The following is a 20,615-nucleotide window of genomic DNA, read 5'->3' as shown; positions in this document are numbered from 1 at the left end:
CCCTGAGTAAAGAATTAGATATTGGCTGGGAAAATGGAATGGAGAGAAAGGCTAACCACGTTTGGTTCTCCTTCTGATGCAACATTTTTATCTCATCTTCAATTCTGCAAAAGGGGGAAAACTGCTTGCCAAACAATAAACTGTTGTTTTATAATTGTTGGACTTAATAACCAATTCTATTTCTTTTTTTTTTCAATCAGAAAAAAGAATCTGAAACTATGAACTTATTCTTGAAAACAGAAAGAACATTTATTCCATATTGTTTATTACTTATTTTTTAAACACACCAAAGAACTGAGGTTAGCACAATGGGAGGTGATAGCTCTTATTAACCATCCTTCTAAGTGGATTCTGCTCAAACTCACTATTCCCCTGGGACATGTGAGTAATGACAGAAGGGCTGGTAACCGGGGCTCAGGACCAAAAAACCAGGGGGTCAACGAATCAGGAGATTCAGTTTACCCAGGCTACCTTCAATTCGAAGCAGAGGAGGATCTAAGCGGTAAACAGAAGATGTGGAATCTTCACTAAGTGAAAAGAAGCCAGCAGTTACAAGAAGTGATAAGCCCTGGTCTTAAGTTGGTGACTAGTTGCCCTCTACCCGATCGTCGATGGCTTGACCCTACGCCGAGGTGTGGGCCGGCTGGGGGCAGGGGCACAGCACAGGTACTGAGTGTGGCAAAAGCATTCTGCTTGTGTAGAGCCCCACAGCGAGAGCCTGCCTCTGAGGGAGGCTAAGTCAGAGCAGCGGAATCTCCTAACACTTCCTTCGTTCAACTCTAAGATACAGTTCACTGCAATGTTTATTTCAGGAGCCCAGTTCTTTCCAATAAACCACAGGTACCTACCACTAGCAAAAGAAAGCTGTATACTTTATAAAACTCAACAAAGCCATGAATAAAAAATACACACACAGAAAACCACTTGATCGCCTGAACACTCCTTAGAAATTAACTGCCGAGTTTACAACGGCCACCTGTATATTTTTGTTCTCTTCTCCAGTCCCTTTGCAATTCTGCAAGCAGCAGTTTAAGTGTGGGTGCTTAACCCACGCTGGGCTGAAAGCGGGAGGAAAATAAAACTGGGTGCATGGTCTCAGTAACACAGGACAAACGTGCTGGGGAGCAATCACCACACTAAGAACTGGTCCTGGGTATCTGCAGAATGAGTTCTGCTCTCAGGAGCTCCAACCCACATTTAATAGGGAGCCCTCCAATCACATGTTTTTTAGAAAGCCATGAAATGTACATTGACAGTGGGGCAGGCAACACATCTCAATCACCTGGGATGCTTCTCCCCACAGCCAGCCTCATTCACCCGTAGGGAGAGGAAGAGTAGCCATTTTTATTGTAGAAATACTCCTGGCTGGTGACCAGACCAACTTGGGTGTTACAGAGCAAACAATGAGGTGGGGTGACCAACTGTTCCAGTTTTTCCTGGGCTGAGGCGTTTCCTGGGATAGTTCCAGATATACTGGGATCAGGTGGTCACCCTACAATGGCACTGTGAGCATCCCATAGCAGCCACGCGCTCCCAGGACCTGGACCTGCGTGGGCGGCACAGAGCAAGTTACTTCATTTATCTCGATAGGCTTTGTTGTCCTGATACAGAAAACGGGAAGTAGAGATTCCTAGCTCTGCCAGTATTTCTCAAAGTGTGGTTTTCAGAACATTTGTGCCCTGAAATAGCATCTGGCAGTGGTGTTCCAAGAGGTGGGGGGAGAGGGGTGGTAGGAACAATGTGCTCTGGTTGGGGGGGGTATTTTTTCACTCTATCAATTCTATGTTTAGAATTTGCTTCACATGGTGCTAATAAGAAGCAGACCAACTTTTAGTCAATTTTATTGTTTTCTTTTACATCTGTTGGTAGGTAATACAGCCCCTTACTGCCTGCACCCAGGGCAGACCTCTCCCACAACTACCACCCCTCCCCCACTAGTTCGGTACAACACTGGTGTGTAACACATGATAGACTCAAATATTTTTTAATGAACGAGTTTTCAATTTCCTTTCTAAGCAGAAAATCTATGACTCTGTTAAACTATTACTGAATTAAAATAGAGGCAGTTTTTGGTAATTTGTCACTCCACAGCATTGTCGTTTCATCTTTGCCTTACTTCCTCATTTAAAAGACAACCCACCAAAAATGTCGTATTTGATCATCCTAAGATGCCCTCTATCAGTGCCTAAAGAAATTAGCAGGCTTGTTAATCTATTTACACAGCAAATCGCGCACTTAAGAATGATATGCTTAAGCTGTGCAGAGCTGGAAAAGTGCCTTTAGTAGAAATCAGGTACAACCCCCTTCTGAACTAATTTGGTCAGGCTAGGTGAGCCGTATTCATACCAATGGAAGTTCAAATTTGGGGGTGTAGATTTGTTTCTCTTAAGGAAAAAAAATACACATATTTATTATTTTCAGCTAATTTTGAATGTCTGCATCTTCACAAGTATGATCTCAAGGACACTAGACTGAATTTCTTTCTTCTTAAGGATAAAATTAAGACAATCCACGAGGGTTACAATTCTGAAAGAAATCAATAAATGTCAGTCTCAAGGCTTTCCTTTCTCTGGGAGGCTCTTATGAGAAAAAAAAAAATGTCTGAGCTGTCTAAATAGTAACATATAACCTCAGCAAAGTGCATTACATGACTATGAGATACATAAGGCCCAGCTCTTCACTAACCTGCTGGGGTTGTTTTCTGCTGACTACAGTTGGAAGAATCAGAATGTTCCTTGGAAGGGAAAAAAAAAGCGAGAGAGAGAGAGACAAAAGAGGAGAAATAGGGAAAATAAAACTCAAATGACTATGCCAGCAACCCCAGCTAGTGAAAGCAGGAATGGAGCCTGACATACTCATTCATGACATAAAGGTAATGCTAGTAAAGGGTTTCAGAAATCTCATGGTAAAGTCTCATTTCTATACCTTCAATAAACTTGAAGAGCAAGTAATTACCACCTCCATGAACTAGGCATTGCCCTAAACGCAGTGCATGCTTTATCACATTTAATCTTCACAACAACCCTAAGAGTTTCAAATGGAAACTGAGCATGAAAAGATTAAGTAATTTGCTCCTAGATCTGTGTCTAGTAGGTGGCATGGCCAGCATTCAGTCTAGGTCTTAAATCAATATAAATGGTGAATTTGATGTTTGCCATTACCAGTGGTTGAATACCCAATCAATTTTCCCTGGAGACCACGTGCAATAAAAAAACGACCATCAGGGCCAGATGGGGCAATGGGAGATAGACTGGGATATCTGCATAAGGCATCCCTCCACTGAAAGGCAGTTTCCAGAGAAAACTCCATCTAGTGGAAGACCATCTTCCTGGGCTCTCTCTAAAGGCTGAGCCCCCTGAGAAAGCTTCAGGCTCTAAGTGGTACACAGCTGCCCATCACTTGTCTGAAATCCTACCATTAGAAATCCTACCATAGTTTTCTGCCACCAAATACAAGGAAGTCTCTGACCTACAATACACTATTAACTGTTGAGAAGAAAGGCTAAGAAGCATTCTCCTCCCTAAATAGGCATAGAGCCGAAGAGATTGGGGCTTCAATGCCTCTTTAAAACCCTAAATATTTACTCTTCAACAGAGCAAGTAAATCCTCCAGCTCCAGGATCAAATACATAAACAGATCCTACTGCCTCTATAAGCCATACCCTCTCCCGACCCACCCCCTGCCCCAGAAAACACATACCCGACACATGAAATCACATTACAGAATATTATTTCTCAGTCATACTAAATACTGTAGTGTACCATGTTATCAATTATTTTTTACACAATGTATATTTTTAGGAAGCAGTTGAGTCTCTTTCAACTACATTTTTGCAGATAGTCTTCTAATATCACAGAGTAGCCACGTTCCCCATTTTATAAGTGAGCAGACCAAATTTCAGAGTATTCTGTTCACAACTGAATAGCTGAGAAAAGGCAGTGTTCGGATTTAAACCCAAGTTTCCAGTCTTTCTGATACCCCATCCATTTTCCTTTTAATTCTAGTTAGGAATATACATTTCTTTTTTTTCTGAAACCAAACACAAATACTTTTTTTTTATGGGGTATCATTTTACATCAATTCCATTAAAACCTAAAACCAATTTGCTATACTCAAGTTAGGTGGCATAACAGTATTTTAAGAAACACACATTTCTAATTAAGTCCTATAAAAGTACACAACAGTAACATAATTTAAATGCACTGTCACCCTTCAGTGTATCCGCACACTCAAAGATATCCACACTCCCACTGACACACAATGCCCTTATATTCTCTTAATCTCCAGCATGCCTAAGTGACTGATTCTCAATTTTCCTTCACTCAAGCTATTGTGTCCAAAACTGCCACTCTGCTTAGAGCACCAAGTCACTTTATTCTGCTTTGAAATGGTGATCTACAGAGCCACTTAGACTAGCTGGCAACTTTTACTCTGATACTTGCCAAACTGTGTCCCTGGACAAGATTTCTGATGGTTTTCTTTGCCTCCCTCTCCCACTCTTAACTCTGTGCTGTTCCTCTGCTCTCTAAACTAAACCTCCCTGTGTTTTTAAAGGATCTGTAACAAAGAGAAGCAGAAGGAACGAAGGTGGAGAGGGAGAGAGAGAGAAAAGAAGAAAGAGAGGAGAAGTAAGGGAGGGAGGGAGGGAGGAAAAAGGGAGGGAGGGAGGGAGGGAAAAAAGAAGGAAAGGAGAGGAAAGGAAAGAGGCAGGAAGGAAAAAAGAATCACAATTACAGCTTCAGGACAGCAACAATAGCTTTGTAACCTGAAAACCTCAGAGATAAGATGTGGCATTTATGTAGACATTGGCAAGTCACAAACAAATGTTATTCCTAGGTCACTGTGTGAAAAAGGCCACCTAGTAAAGGAATGTATCTTCCCTGCAATGAAAAACCATTTGGGTGTAAAATAGATAGCTAGTGGGAAGCAGCCGCATAGCACGGGGAGGTCAGCTCAGTGCTCTGTGACCACCTAGAGGGGTGGGATAGGGAGGGTGGGATAGGGAGGGTGGGAGGGAGGGAGACGCAAGAGGGAGGAGGTATGGGGATATATGTATATGTATAGCTGATTCACTTTGTTACACAGCAGAAACTAACACACCATTGTAAAGCAGTTATACTCCAATAAAGATGTTAAAAAAAAAATTTAAATTAACACATGTACCCCTTAAAAAAAAAACAAACAACCATCTGGGTGTCTCCAGCTCCACCCCTGCTATAAACAACCACCACAAGCCAACTGTGAGGAAATAAAAGCAAAAGTAGGAATAGGAAGCAGGAGTGGTCCAAAAGAAGTTCACTTTGAAGACCAGTAGTGAGGAAAAGAAAGTCCTCCTTAAAAAAAAAATAAAAACAAAAACCTGCCCAAAATATTCTCATAAATGAATCATAGAAAGCTGTGTTTTGTACAACGCAACTTTGAAAAACTACTTTTCAATAATATACTTGCCACTGCTTACAATCGATTGCCTTATAGCATACAGCATTTAAGGAAAAACCATGTTCAAATTTTCAGGTGTTTAAATCATTTGCTTACAAAAATGGTTGTGCAATTAAATCGAAAAATAGAGAGGAAGCTCAGATCTGCTCTTCTTCCATGGCAAAAGCTTCCATTGGAAGTATCTCCGGCCTAGGTCACTTGCCTTACTAGAATTTTATCCTATCTTCCTGGTTAGCTTTAAATGGATTGTGAACTCACTAGGATGCCTTTACTTTAGTCCGAGGGATCCTCTGAAACTATACAGTGTGTTTTTCCAAAGACACTTTGCTCTCCTTTTCTGGACATGCCAATTATTAAATTGTTATATTGATAAATAGATTGAAGGAGGTTGTTTGGTTGAAGTGCCTTTCAAAAAAGGCCCAGGGGGGCTTCCCTGGTGGCGCAGTGGTTGAGAATCTGCCTGCTAATGCAGGAGACACGGGTTCGAGTCCTGGTCTGGGAAGATCCCACATGCCACGGAGCAGCTGGGCCCGTGAGCCACAGCTGCTGAGCCTGCGCGTCTGGAGCCTGTGCCCTGCAACGGGAGGGGCCGCGATAGTGAAAGGCCCGTGCACCGCGATGAAGAGCGGTCCCCGCACCGCGATGAAGAGTGGCCCCCACTTGCCGCAACTAGAGAAAGCCCTCGCACGAACCGAAGACCCAGCACAGCCAAAAATAAATAAATAAATAAATAAAATAAATTTTAAAAAAATAAATAAATAAAAAAGGCCCAGGGTACTTGAGTGCTCTCTGGCCTTCAACCTTCCTTCCATCACCCTTCATGGAAGTGGTATTTATTAATAACTAGAAAACTGTCAAGTCTAGAAAATGAAATCAGGTATTTCTAGTAAATGACTTTTTCTTTAGTCAGTGAATTTTCTTTTTTTCTTATTATTATTTTTAATTGTGGTAAAATACACATAAAATTTACCATTTTTAGTGTACAGTTCAGTGGCATTAAGTACATTCACATTGTGCAACCATTACCACCACTGATCTCCAGAACTCTTTCATCTTGCAAAACTGATGAAAGTACATGAGAATACTCATGAAACACTAACTCCCCATTTCCCTCTCCCTCCAGCCCCTGGCAACCACCATTCTACTTTCTGTCTTTATGCATTTGACTATTCAAGTTACCTCACATAAGTGCAATCTTACAGTGTTTGTCTTTTTGTGACTGGCTTATTTCACTTAGTATAATGTCTTTAAGGTTCATCCATGTTGTAACATGTGTCAGAATTTCCTTCCTTTTTGAGGCTAAATCATATCCTATTGCACGTATATACCACATTTTGTTTATCCATTCACCTGTCGGTCACTTATGTGGCTTCTACCTTTTAGCTATTGTGAATAATATTGCTATGATCATGGGTATACAAATATCTCTTTGAGACCCGCATTTCAATTCTTTTGGGCATATACCAGAAGTGCAATTGCTGGATCATATAGTAATTCTATTTTAAATTTTTTGAGGAAACTCCATATTGTTTTCCACAGTGGCTGTACCATTTTACATTCCCACCAACAAGGCACAGGGTTCCAATTTCTCCACATCATGACCAACACTTGTTATTTTCTTTTCTTTTCTTTTCTTTTTTTATAGTAGCCATCCTAATGCTTGTGGGGTGATTTGCATTTCCCTAATGTTTAGTCTAATAAGTCACTTTTATCCAAATGTTCAGAGAAACAATATAAAGGTGTTTAGGCTCTATCTCTGAGTTTTCCTTCATAAAAGCCCATTCATTCTTTTTTTTTTTTTTTTAGTTTTGTTTTAAATTTATTTATTTATTTATTTATTTTTTGGTCTGCATTGGGTCTTTGTTGCTGTTCGCAGGCTTCCTCTAGTTGTGGCGAGCAGGGGCTACTCTTCGTTGCGGTGTGCAGGCTTCTCATTGCGGTGGCTTCTCTTGTTGCGGAGCATGGTCTCTAGGCACACAGGCTTCAGTAGTTGCAGCATGTGGGCTCAATAGTTGCGGCGCATGGGCTCAGTAGTTGCAGCGCGCAGGCTCTAGGGCACACGGGCTTCAGTAGCTGTGGTGTGCTGGCTCAGTAGTTGTGGCTTGCGGGCTCTAGAGTGCAGGCTCAGTAGTTGTGGCGCTCAGGCTTAGTTGCTCCACGGCATGTGGGATCTTCCCGGACCAGGGATATAACCCATGTCCCCTGCATTGGCAGGCGGATTCTTAACCACTGCGCCCCCAGGGAAGTCCCAAAACCCATTCATTCTTAATCCCTGAAACTTATTCCAAGCCCTTTCTCTCTGCCTCATCTTCCATAATAAAGTCAGGATATTATCTACTTCATCCTCTTGCATGTATCCTTTCCAGTATGTATTAATAGAATCTGAGAAGCTTCCTTCCTGATGATGAGGACTTAGGTTGTGGAGGAAAGGCAGGAGGCAGAAAGAAGTGAGTATAAACACATGACTAGAGAAACAGACAATACGAAACCATTCCGATTAAAAAAAAAATCAAAGGCCACCACTTCCTACCCAAAAAGTTGAGAAGCTCATCCCAGTAGGAAAATACACATGAATTCACAGAAAGTGAAATACAAGTGATTAATAAATATTTGAAATAAGTTTATCGTAACATAAAACACACATTACAAGAGGAACATTTTTTTCAACTTTCAAAGAAAAAGATTTCCTCAAATAATAATAATCTGCATGCTAATAAGGAAATACAAATGAATATAATCTTTCCCAAAACCAGTTTGGTGATTTGTATCTATCAAGAACACTAAAATATTTATCTTTGGGCTTAGAAATGCCACTTCTGGGAAACATTCCTTAGGAAGTCATCAGTAATTGAAAGATTTATATACACAAACTGGAAACAGCCTAAGTATCCAACAATAATACGGGGACTAGTGAAATGAATTATGGCATATCCAAAGCGTAGAATAACGTGCAGCCATTGAAAACACTTTTGAATAAGTTTAATTACATGGAAAATGTTCAGATTATATCATTTCATAGCAAAAGCCTACATATAAAACCATATATATATATATATACCGTATGAGCTCATGATACTTGCTTTAAAATAGGAGATCAAAGAAATTATTAGGAGATCAAGAAACCTGGCTCTAGATGCCTACCTTGTTATTTTAACTGTGTAAAGTTAGGTGCATTTCCTAAATTTTCTATCCTTAGTATCATCTGTAAAATATTGGGAAAATTAATATCTACCACACAGGGCTTGTAAGAGGATTATACGATGTAAACCATGTAAAGTAATAAACTCATACTAGGAAATAAATATTAGTTGTTATTTTTTTAAATTAAAACTAAAAACTGGAGTCACTTGCAATAGTCCAACATAAAACAAAACAAATGGTGAGCTCCAAGTTACAACTTCAGACCACATGCCCTGGGCACGCCATCATCCATAGCAGTACCCCAAAAAAGGCATTGTGAGAATCACCAGTTTGTATTCAATCAGGCCATAGCACAGGCATTTGGAGAAGTCAATAGAAACTATGATGGCAGGAAAAAGTGACGACAAAAGAGCTTATGAAACCATTTTTTTAAAAGAGGGGATGTGGGAAAGAAGGAACCAAAGAATAACTTTAGGCATAAATATTTTCAGGGCATCACTAATACAGAAGGATCCTTGTAATACGAGTGGCAATCTTGCTAACCTCTTATTTTCACAAACAAAAAGAAAGAAAAAATGCCCCCCTAACAACATGAAGTGGCACACTAGTTACTAGCAAACAAAATTTGGAAACTTTGGTATCCTGACTCAAAAGTGCTTAAGAAATAAATTGATCAAATGAAGATGCAAGGGGTAAAAAACAATATAATTTCGAGGGTCGTGGCTTTGTAAGAAATAGATGACCAATAGCTTTAGAAAATCTGGTTTGCTTGGTGATGGAGGAAGGAATGTTAACTGCATGTAATAAACATTTAAAATCTTCTATGTACAACATGGACCGAGATTCTCGTGCTCACCAACGAAGTGCTATCAGGTGAGTAAAACAGATAAAGAAAGCCTGAGGCAGGTGCAGTGATCTCCTATAAAGCCATGGGACTGGTCTGATGATGGAAGAAATTCATCTGAAACTCCATTATCTTGCCAAGGCCACCTGCCCTTCCCCATCACAGAAGACAAACCACTTCTGAAATACCTTTGGGACTGGAATTGAGGAAAAAAAATCTAACCCTGTCCATGGAGAATTCAAATACTTTCAACAGAAAAGTCATTAAGTGAACTCAGGGTGTTAATTTCATCAGTCCTTGATGACATTATATCATTTGTGATAATTTAAAGTTATCTCACTTGCCTTCTCCACTATTCTAAGGTGCTGCCCATTAAGAGTAATGTCATGTCTTTTATCCACAAATCAACCTATTACAAATAGCTACACTATTGCACCCTGTAAATACAACCCTCTTATTTTGCAAGATAAGAAGGCTGTACCAAAGTTCTGCAGAGAATACCACCCCTTTGATTTTAGGCTGTTTTCCAATGAAACATCCATTGTAATCCAATTTTTCTACCCCAGTCAGAAACTTCAGGCGTCAACCTGTTTGTGTCTGACCCAAACTCTTGCCTCTTACACCAGTCTGGCAAAGCAGGTATCTGTAGTTTTAATCTGAATCACACAATCATTTAACAAGCAAAAAAGGTACATTAATGGAGTTAAACATCCAGGATGGACTGCATGAAAAAAACCATGTTTGTATGCAAGTTGTTCTCAAGTACTCCATCTTGGGCCATTCTGGCTGCTATAACAAAATATCGTAGGCTGGGAGGCTTATAAATATCAGAAATTTCTCTCTCATAGTTCTGGAGACTGGGAAGTCCAAGATCAGGGCACCAGCAGATTTGGTGTCTGGGGAAGGCAATCTTCCGGCTTCACAGACAGCCATGCTTTTACTGTGTCCTCATGATGGAAGGGGTGAGGGAATTCTCTGGGGTCTTTTTTATAAAGGCACTAATCCCATGTATGAGACACCACCCTCATGACCTATTCACTTCCCAAAGTCCCCACTTCCTACTACTATCACCTTGGCATTTGCAACTTATGAATAAGGATTGCCACTTATGGATTTTGAGGGCACATGAACATTCAGTCCATTGCACACTCCAGTCTTCTAAAATACATCTGACAATATCAGCCTCCATTACAAGCTACATTATAGGAACATCCTTCAGTTATGAAACACCTGACACCCCACTTTTTCCTGGCAGTCATTCACTCACAACTCCCCTCTCTCCTCTAACCATCAGAAATACATTCTCACTCGTTTTCTCTCTGTCCTCTCCTCTCCTCTCCTCAGTGGCCCTACCCAAGGCTGCTGCTAAGGCAAAGATATTAAGTAAACCCATGATAAAAATTGACTCACTGGCCAGACATTGCCTCTGATACAACTGAGACACTGTTGTTCTTTGAGGATTTGGTGGCAGGAGGTCATTATTTGGCTGAATGAGCCAGGCAAGACTGGTGTCAGCCTCTGAAGAATGACAGCTCTCATGTAGCTTGGCACTTGAAGAACCAACCTGACAGGAATGAGCTGCTCATTTCTTACCCAGACATCACAAGAGATGCAGATCTACTCTGGGATCCATCTAAAAAAGGTCTGAGGAAAGAGAGCAATTGCCTTCTCTGGAGAATCTTCTTTGTTGGTTATTCTGAAAGAGTGTCGCTATTTGGATCACAAATGATAACAGCCCACATGATTCTTTTAACTCAAATCATAATTGAAAAATACAAGAAACAAAACCATTAGCTAGGATATTTGTATGAAAAAAATCTCTTTATTCTTAGATGACTTATTTCTACCTGCAAAAAAAGTAACATTTAGCCTGCTTCAAAGTTTCATGAGACAACAATTAGTAAGCTTCAAATATAGAGCATCCCTACAGGAATCAGATAACTGGGAAAGTGCAAGCAACCTTGGATTACAAAGGCCATCTGCTTCACTGCATAAATGAGAAAATAAGGCAGAGAGAAGTTAGGTGGCTGCCCCAGTATGAGGTAAGATTGACTAGAATGCAAATGTTCCGATTCTCAATCAGTACCTTCTGCATCTCTCTCCTAAACCCACAAGGAAGAAAATGCATTAATGTTATCTTTTGTAACAATAACTCAAAAAATTTTTACTCCCAAATAGAAATTCAGCAGAACTTTAATCCCACATTTATGAATACCATAGCAACACACATTTTTTTAATGAATTTAGAAGAAGCATTTAGTATAACTCCAGAGAATGGCTCACTGAGCCTAAACAAGCATTAAATCAAGAAAATTCACCAAAGAGATGAGAATGCTACATTATTAAATAATATTTTGCTCCTTGTCAACAAGCCAACAACATAACGGTATACACTACAATTTTCATTCTAGGAGAAACCATCCAACTATTTTTTAAAAAAACAGATATTTTACTCAGTCAATCAGGTAATATCTATGGTGGCCCTTCTGGTCCCTACCCAGAGCTAATTGTAGTTTAAAGACTAATGTAAAAACCACCAGGCTTTGGGCTGTTCACAGAATCAGCAAAAAGTCACTGAATTTAGGCTGTTCCATTTTTAACCAATCATGCTGGACATTCATATTGCTGTCCATATGGTACTATAACATGGCATTGTTCTGGCCACCAGTGCCTTCACTGCCAACACCCAAACAGTGGGGGTGAAAACGGGAAGGTAGGACCGCCCAAATGGGTAAAGCCCGATTCAATTAATTCTTTAGTGCTTCTCTTTACAGAGACAAATACATAAGATTGAGGAGAATGAATTCAAATTCACAATTTTTGCCTCAACAAGGGCATTAAAGACCCCCATTTAATAGAAATCAAAGATAATCAGCTATTTCATAGATATGTTCTCAGCTCTGAAATAAATGACAATAGGAGCATAAAAGGAATAGAATCCTGGGGGAATGATTTCCTATTATAAATCATTTCATTTTTCAAAGAGATTTACAACCAGCTTTTTAAAATCATGTTATACGTTACAGAATACTGCAAAAGAAAAACATTTACGCACAACATGTTAGAAGGGTACCGAAAGTGAGTCATACCACTGCCAACGATATCGCTTGGTTCAGTTATATTGATTCAGGTCCTTGATGGGTGCTGAAATGAAGGCCACAGGTTGGATACCAGAATGTGTCATTTAGGTTTGAGAAGAGGAGAAACATGCAGAACTTGTAATTCTGGATACAACTATACCCTTGGATTTTCAGAGAAGTGAGAGAGTCCCGAATGGTTAAAGACAGAGCTGTCACTACTACAGAAAGAAATAGACACCCTTCCAAAAGTCAGCAGCATCCTGTGGTATATGGGCCATATTGGATGATTATGCTGAACATTAATCATAAACTTTCACTTTCCATACAGGCTATTAAATCACTTCAATTTGGATCAATGGCCTGAAAGAAACCCACCAACTCTCTACGTATCAATATGAGGACATTTGCTGTGACTGATGGTTGAAGGCAGCTGACCCCTTTGTGTAAATTCTAAGTCATGGGATTGTGCAAAGGAAGAAAAAGATGTTCAGGATGAGGAAAAATGAACTTCCAGTTTGCAACCATGAAATTAGCCTTTTTTTTTTTTTTTTTAAAGCAGAGAAAGCCAAAGTACAAAGCTCTCTCCATTCTCTAACATGCATTTTTTCCAACCAAATGAACAGCCTGGAATCAGCTTTCTGCCTACAGGTCAATAGCTGACATGGTTTTGTTTTCCAAAACATAGGACTACACATCTCTTTCAAAATGCATTAGCCAGCTAAAAGTGAGCCCAGCCAGAATTGATCAGCCAGAATTGATCAGATGTCATTCGGCAACTGTGTGGAAGCCCTACTATGAGTCGCCACAGAGCACGCGGCGTTCCCAAGAGGCTCTTTTTGGACAGATCGCAAGGTCAGATATGAGTTCCCATTTTCTGTAAGTAAACATCTGCTCTACAAAGCAACTCTAACCCTGCAAACACAACACACCCACTTTCTCACAGTAAGTCTCAGCGCTGGAGAGGATCAATGACGTATCTGTGCTAGATTCCAATCATTTTAAAATAGGTCTTTAAATCTGTTCCTCTGTGCACGTCAATCTCTGCATGCGAACAGCTGACTTAGTTCTCAAGCAACAATACTGCCCATTGAAAAATACACCTTCCTTAAACAAAAGATACCTTTTGTTCCCATGAAGCATTGTCTGTTGCCATTTCCAGCAACAAATGACACAAAAGACAAATTCTGCCATCCTCAAGAGTGGTTTTGGACAAACAGAGACACCAAAAAACAGAGCAAAAGCTTAAGAAACAAGACCAAGGTGAGCTGGGGGTAGAGGAGGAGAGGTGGAAGTGAGAAGTGGAATCTATACTCTGTGATCTAAGAAGTTCAGCCTCTACTGATGAATGGAGGACGGGGGAGGGGAGAGGAATGGGAGGTTGAGGTTTTCAGTTGAGAAAAAGAAGTGTGTGTTGCTGTCCCGGTTTTGTTTCAATAGCACCCGGAGAGTGCGTGGCAGGCACAATCTAGTTTGGTGACTAAGACTGATTCAGTGAGTAACACAAGTTTGTTTATGACACAAAGGAGCTACCCAACCAAATCCGGCAATTATACAAACAATAATATGGCAATTCTTTAAAATTGTTTGTGTTTTGGTACCAAATTAAAGTTTATGTTTATTAAATTTCATAGGAAACATCTATCAATTTAATATCCCCATTTTGCAGGCTGCGCACCCGTCCTGGAAAGAAATCGCTAATGGCCCGGAGTCCTGGAAACCTACAAACTATTGTCACCTATTTCCCAGCACTGTGGTCCTGATACTTAGTGTCACTGATGGAAACCAAACAGCGGCCATAAGCCTAGGAGTCCCTGGTGAATTTCTCCAAAGCACAGTCCGGGCAATCCGTGCGCCCGGGTGAAAGCATTTGGAAGTGTGCGCGGTTCCTCTGCCCTCCGGGCCGCACGTCCGGAACGTTCCTGGCTGTCAGGTGGGTGGCGACAAGGCTCGGCAGGGAAGCGCTGCCTGGCAGCGCAGCGTGCCCGCGGGGCGGAGAGGGACCAGCCCGGCGGAGTGTGGCGCGTCCCAAGGCCGGCCGTCGCTCACCTTTGTTCGCCCGCCCTCTCCGCGAGGAGGAGAGCGCGGGCCAAGGAGGAGTGTGGGGGGCCACCCCAGTGCTCCGCGGGCCCTCCCCAGCGCCCCGGAGGAAATCCGGAGGCAAGCCAGACCCGCTCCGGCTCCCAGAACCGCAGCCAGGCTGAGGGGTCAGCAACCCCTTCCCGAACACAAAGGTTGGGAGGCGTAAGCGCGAGCGCTGGGGGCGCGGGTGCGTGCGCCACGGAGCACGCGAGTGTGCGTGTGCGCGCGAGGGTGTGCGTGTGTGTGTGTGTGTGTGTGTGTGTGTGTGTGTGTAGGGGGAGGGGAGGAGCGCTCGCGAGGGTGTGCGCGCGAGGGTGTGCGTGTGTTTGTGTTTGTGTGTGTGTGTGTAGGGGGAGGGGAGGAGCGCTCCAGCCCGTCTTACCTCTCGAAGATGAGCCGTACCATTAACATGCAGAAGGCCAAGGGGAAGGCGAGATAGAGGTCCTCAGCCTGCGGGAAGGTGGCTTCCTCCGTGTTCTTCAGGTCCGCCCAGGTGACATTGTGAGGGAGCCAAAACCTCTCGTTCCAGAACCAGGCTAAGATTCCTGCCATCTTGCTTTGTCCAGTCCCGTCCTGGGCTCCCGCGGCCCGCCGAGATCTCCGCCGCGCAGGGCGCCCGGGGATGCGCGCGCGGCTGGCTCGAGCCTGTGCCGCCGCCGCCGCCTCCTCCGCGGCCGCTGCTCTCGAAGGCTCGCGGCGAGCCCCGGTTCTCTCCTCCCTCTGGCCGCGTTGGGGAAAGGAGCCGCCTCGCCCGTCACATGGCAGCCAGGGCCGCTGGCCCTGATTGGCTCGTCCTCGCGTCAAGCAGCTAGGCACACGCGGCCGGCTAGCCCACGCCCGGAGGGCAGGGCGCAGCCGCTGCGCTCAGGGCGCCAGGGCACCGCTCTGGGGAGTGTCGCCCGGCCCTGCGCTCACAGTGCTCTCGAGCGGCGCTTAGGGCAGCGACCTGGGTTCGGCCGCCCGAATCCGCTCCGGCCCCCGGGCTTGCTCGCACATGCTCAGAACGCCGGCTTCTGCCGCGCTGGAGTTTCACGGGTTTCGGTCGGCTTCCCGTGCGCGTACAGGCGCTGGGGAGGCAGGTAGGGGTCGGGGCAGATCTTCAGATCCACCCTTGCGCCGCGACAGAACAGCAGAAGGAGAAGCAGGGGGCGCAAAGAGCAAAGGAGGAAGAAATAGCAGGGAGAGAGTGATCCACTCCCGCGTTTGGAGAAGGAGGGGGAAAATCGGGTTCTGGGGCAGGATGCTTTGCCAAGAGGCATCTGCCTGTACCCCGTGCCTGTCTTTCCCCATCTCTGACCTTACAGCCTGGTTTTACTCCTGCTCGTCACCACAGTCAGCGCCCCCAGGGAAAAAGGCCCTCTACTTTAATTTATGAGATGGTAAGAGAAATTAGGCACTTAACTGCTGTTTGATAACGATGAGATGATGTTGATGATTATAACAACCGCAGCCTTCTGTAGAACTGCCCCACTAAATGAACCTCTCAGAAGATGGCTCCCGACCACATTTTGGCTTTTTCCATGGGCAGTGAACCTGCACTCTGCTGCTTGACGGGCTCGTTGTTAACGCCTTTTGAATCGGAAACCTTTAAGGTGTTAAGTCTTTGAGGACTAACCCAGGCACCTTGACTCCCACAATACGTTTCCTCATTGATACGGGAACCATGTGTGGATCAGTTAGGCGGTACATGCAGAACCTGGTTCCAGGGAATATGTTGTTGATTTTTCTCACAAACGTTCATTTCCTGCCTGGTTCCGCTAGTAAGTTCTACTGGACCCTTCCAAGGGGAAAATAAACAGGCTCTTAATACACACTTCTTTACCCTCCCTCCCCCTCCAGCTACCACCCTCTTTTCACTCCTTCCCTTTAAAGCGTAACTCTAAAGAACTGCCTATATCTGTTGCTTCCACTCTCTCCCCTCCATTCGCTTTCGAACTTCCGTTTGAGCATTTGCCCCTCTCTGCTGCACTGAACTGCTCAAGGTCACCAATGATCTTCATGCTGCTAAACCCAAAGGTCAGTTCTCAACACCTCTTATCAGTAACATTTGGCCAAGTTCGTCAGTAGCTGCCTTTTGAAACACTTTCTTGTCTTGATTTCCAGAAACCACATTCTTTCTGGTTTTCCTCCTACCTCATGACTGCTCTTGCTGAATCTCCTTTCTGGTTACTCCTCACCTTCTCAGCTCCTTAAAGTTGGCGTGGCCTAGGAGTCAGTCTTTTGTCCTCTTCACTTTTCTATCTGTGTTCATTCACTTGGTGGTCTTATCCAGTTCCATAGCTTTCAATGCCATCTGTGTGGCTTTCAGTGTCATAGTGATTGCTCCCAAATTTGTATCTCTAGCCATGAACTTTTCCGTGAACTTCAGACTCCTAAGTCCACTATCAAGTCAACTACTCCACTTGGATGTCTAAAAGCCATTTCCTGTCCAAACTACTAATCTTCCCCCTAATTTTTTCCTTCTCCTGTCTTCTTGACTCAGGCCCAAAACCCGGAGTCACCTTTTTTCCTTTTCTCTCTCATATCCCCTTTATAATCCGTCACGTATCCTGTCACTTCCATCTTTAAACCGGAATGACACCATCTCTCACCACTTCTTCTGCAACCATCTTGGTCCAAACCACCTACATTTCTCTTCCGAGTTACCCTAGTAGCCTCCTAACTCCCAATTTCAACACTTGTCCCTCTACAGTCTATTCTCAGCCCATGTGATCTGGTTGAAATGTAGTAACATCACTTCTGTGCTTAAAACCATACTGCTTCCCCATTCCTCCTCAGTTGGAAGCCAAAGTCATTTCAGTGACCAAAGATGTGGCTCAATGTTACCTCTCTGACCTCATCTGCTCTCCTCTCTCATTTCCCTGTCCCTTACTCAGTGTGCTTTCATCACACTGGCCTCCCTGCCCTTCCTGCAAAACACCCAGCATGCCTTCGGGCCTTGGTACTTGCTTTGCTCTGTCTCTGGAACTTTTCCCCCAAGTATCCATGTCCACTCTTTCTATAATGCCACTCACTCAGTAAAGCCTTCCCTCAACACCCTAGTTAATCTATAATTGTCACTCCCCACCCCTGCTCTTCCTAATCAACTTTCTTGCTTTGTTTCCCTCCAAAGCATTTATCACCATCTAACGCAATATATTTTTTACTTTTTTTCCATTGGTCTCCCCACACGCACTAAAATGTAAGCTTCTGAAAGTTAAAGATTTGTGTCTATTGCTGTTTTATCCCTAGCACTTAAAATAGTGCCCAGCACATAGTAGGTACTCAATAAACTATTGAATTAATGAATCAGCACTACTCTAACCTCACAAAAATCTTCTCTAGGAGAGGAAAAAATCTGAATAAATAATAGTGTTAAATGTTTATAAACTCATGTGAAGACTAGTGTGGGCATAAAGAAGGGCTTCATCAGTTCTAAGGTGGGGTAGGGGTGGTGTCCTTGAAGTGGGTTCATCAGGGAGTAGTTCATCACCATCCTCATTTGAGACCATGCACCCAACTGCTCATTGTTACTGGTGACTTTCCAGGAAAATGCCTTGACACCAAATGCATTCTTGTAGGCCAAGAGAGGAGTGCTATTAAGGTCTCTGGCCACCTTTGTGGCAAAAGGTCATATCATGGTGAACCCTGGCCTTCTGGACCAGGCAGACCCCCTCCATGGCTGCCACTGGTCCCTCATGTCACTTTAATGTATGACCTGACAGGACCTTGCCTCCTCTGCTTTCCTGAAAGACCCACTGTGTGCCTATATATATATATATATATATATATATACACACAAACACACACACACGTATATATATATATATGAGGAAGTGTTGGTGACTTAATGCCCTGGGACCTGAACTTTGATCCTGGGCAATGGAAGCCAGTGGTACATTTTCGTTCTTTTCCCTCCCCTGCCCCGGGACACGTACAGTAGCTTCAAACAGCCTCTCTGAAAATGTCCTGTGATACACAGCACTCAGCTTATTTCAAAACTGTGGCCAGCTCAGGAATTGCCTTGTATTTCCTCTCTTTCTCTTTCTCACTTTCTATTTCTTTCATTCCTGCTTCCCTGAAATTACACCTCTCTGGAAATGCTCTTTTTTTCTAGAGAAGCCAAACTAAGATCATGTTGCTCTCCTGTTCATCAACTCTGAGAAGGTGGTGAGATTTCAGGAACACTTTGAAAGATAGCTTTTGTTGGACCCTGGAAAGAGAACTCACTGCTTATCTGTGAATCTTGCACAAGTCACTTAGCTTCTAAGAGCATGTTAACACCCTCCTGCATAAGTTGCAAGTACCTGTCTTGCCTATGTCACCTGACTATCCTGAGGCTCACATGAGATAATATATGGGAAAGGGCTCGTAAACTCTTAATAACCTCTATACACATGCACAGTGCATGTTTTGTTTTGCTTTTTTATGAAAAACAATGGATGAGCAAGTCAAGCACATCTGTTGGCCAGATTTACAATCTTCAATTACTTCCTTGTTTTCACACCTAAGGGACTGTATTCATTTAGAAGGCCGTATTTTTAAAGGAATACTATTTTAAAATGGAATTTATGCAGAAAACAACAAGCAAGATGGTGAAGGATATGGAAATCTTGAGGAGACATTTAGTATACATGTTAAGTGCACTAACTTTGGAGTTTTACAAAATGTAGGTTTAAGTGCTAGCTTTGCCAATAATAGCCTATTCTTCCTTAGAAAAAGTTCTTAATTACTTAACCTTTTGAAATCTCAGTTTCTTCACATGTACAAAAGGAATAATACTATTTACCACATGGGGTTAAGGTAGGATTTAAGTGAGATCATGTAAAGTGTTTAACAATTATATGGAGGCGGTTACCATTATTGTTATGTACTGTAGTAATGTGGTGAAAATTCCATTGTTTCAGGGAAAGAAGGATCAGACTCTGCTGGGATAATTTACCTTCAAGGCAGGCTGAGCCTTTCACATCTGAGGATGAGCAGGGCTTTACTTCTGAGATTAGTAGAATTAGCTTTCACTCAGCAGAGGAAGTGAGGATGACGTCAGGAAGGGAGAGACAGGGCAGTGGAGGGAGATTTCAGAAGCCCGTGCACCCTGCGTGAGATTCCTCCTGATGTTTTCGCTGCTAAGCTGCCATAACGTATTAGACACAAACTGCTGAAAACCAGTGATGTTTGGTAGAAACTTGTAAAGACACCAAGTTTTGATATAAGCGGCTTGTACAAACATGAAAGCCGGAGGATGTAAGCTGAAAAGAATTTGAAAAATTGCGGAGATGTATTTTAAATCTCCTAGAGGTCAAGAAACTGGAATTTGAGTCAGGTGTGAAGGAGCGGGTGTAGTTCACAAGGATAGCTATATCCAGTCACCCTGTGAACCATGGCAGAAACTAGAGGAAAACAGACTGTTGGGAGGCCTGATATGTATGTTCCAAGATTGGAAGGGCTGTCAGGTGGGGGCAGTTTGACTTGATCTGTGCGGATCTAGAGGGCAGAACTTGGGACAATTGGCTTAAATATCTGCAAGGCTAATTTTATCTCCGTAGAAGAAATATGCAAAGCTGGCCAAAAATGAATCAGCAGTCTCATCAAGCAGGGAACTTCCTATCATGGGAAGTGTTCAGGCAGAAGTCTACCTGTTAGATATGTTGGCAAAGCAGTCCTGTCTGAAACTGACTTGGAAATTGACGCCTTCTAAGCTCCCTTTAGTACTTTGGAGCTAACCGAAAACACTATTTGGAGAAGAATCTGCCTTGCCCTATGAATTTTTGCAGTTGGAAGAAGACATGAGGCAATGCCCTAATACTTTAGGACCTCTTCCGTACTGAATTTCTACTCTCTTAGAGGGGAGAGGGAAGAGGGAAGAAGGAGTGAAGGAAAAGGAAAGGAAAAAACAGAAGGTAATTACCATGGGACAGAAGTACATTCAAAAGTTAGAAAGAGAAATTTTAAAGTCCAAAGAAATAGATCACTTCTTGCTAAAATGTTCTGATAAAGCCTAAAAGGGCTTTGTCAGAATATGTTGCTAGCTGCCTGCAGGATCCCAATAGAAA

The 20,615-nt window shown here is 42.9% G+C and overlaps 1 protein-coding gene across 3 annotated transcripts in view; it reads right to left on the bottom strand.

Annotated features, from left to right (window-relative positions):
- CERS6 (ceramide synthase 6) overlaps positions 1-15,496 on the bottom strand; it is a 319,455-nt gene extending 303,959 nt beyond the window's left edge. For 2 of the 3 annotated variants that reach the window (XM_057551143.1, XM_057551145.1), the window contains exon 1: positions 14,966-15,496. In XM_057551143.1, the coding sequence (XP_057407126.1) occupies positions 14,966-15,135 (170 nt within the window). In that variant the 5' untranslated portion in view covers positions 15,136-15,496. The remainder of the gene's footprint in view (positions 1-14,965) is intronic. The other variant, XM_057551144.1, reaches the window with a different exon arrangement.
- Between the last annotated feature and the right edge of the window lie 5,119 nt (positions 15,497-20,615).

Source organism: Balaenoptera acutorostrata, chromosome 8 (assembly GCF_949987535.1).
Source record: "Balaenoptera acutorostrata chromosome 8, mBalAcu1.1, whole genome shotgun sequence".
Lineage (NCBI taxonomy): Eukaryota > Metazoa > Chordata > Mammalia > Artiodactyla > Balaenopteridae > Balaenoptera > Balaenoptera acutorostrata.
The sequence above is the reverse complement of the archived record's forward strand: the minus strand, read 5'-3'. Positions and strand labels throughout refer to the sequence as shown.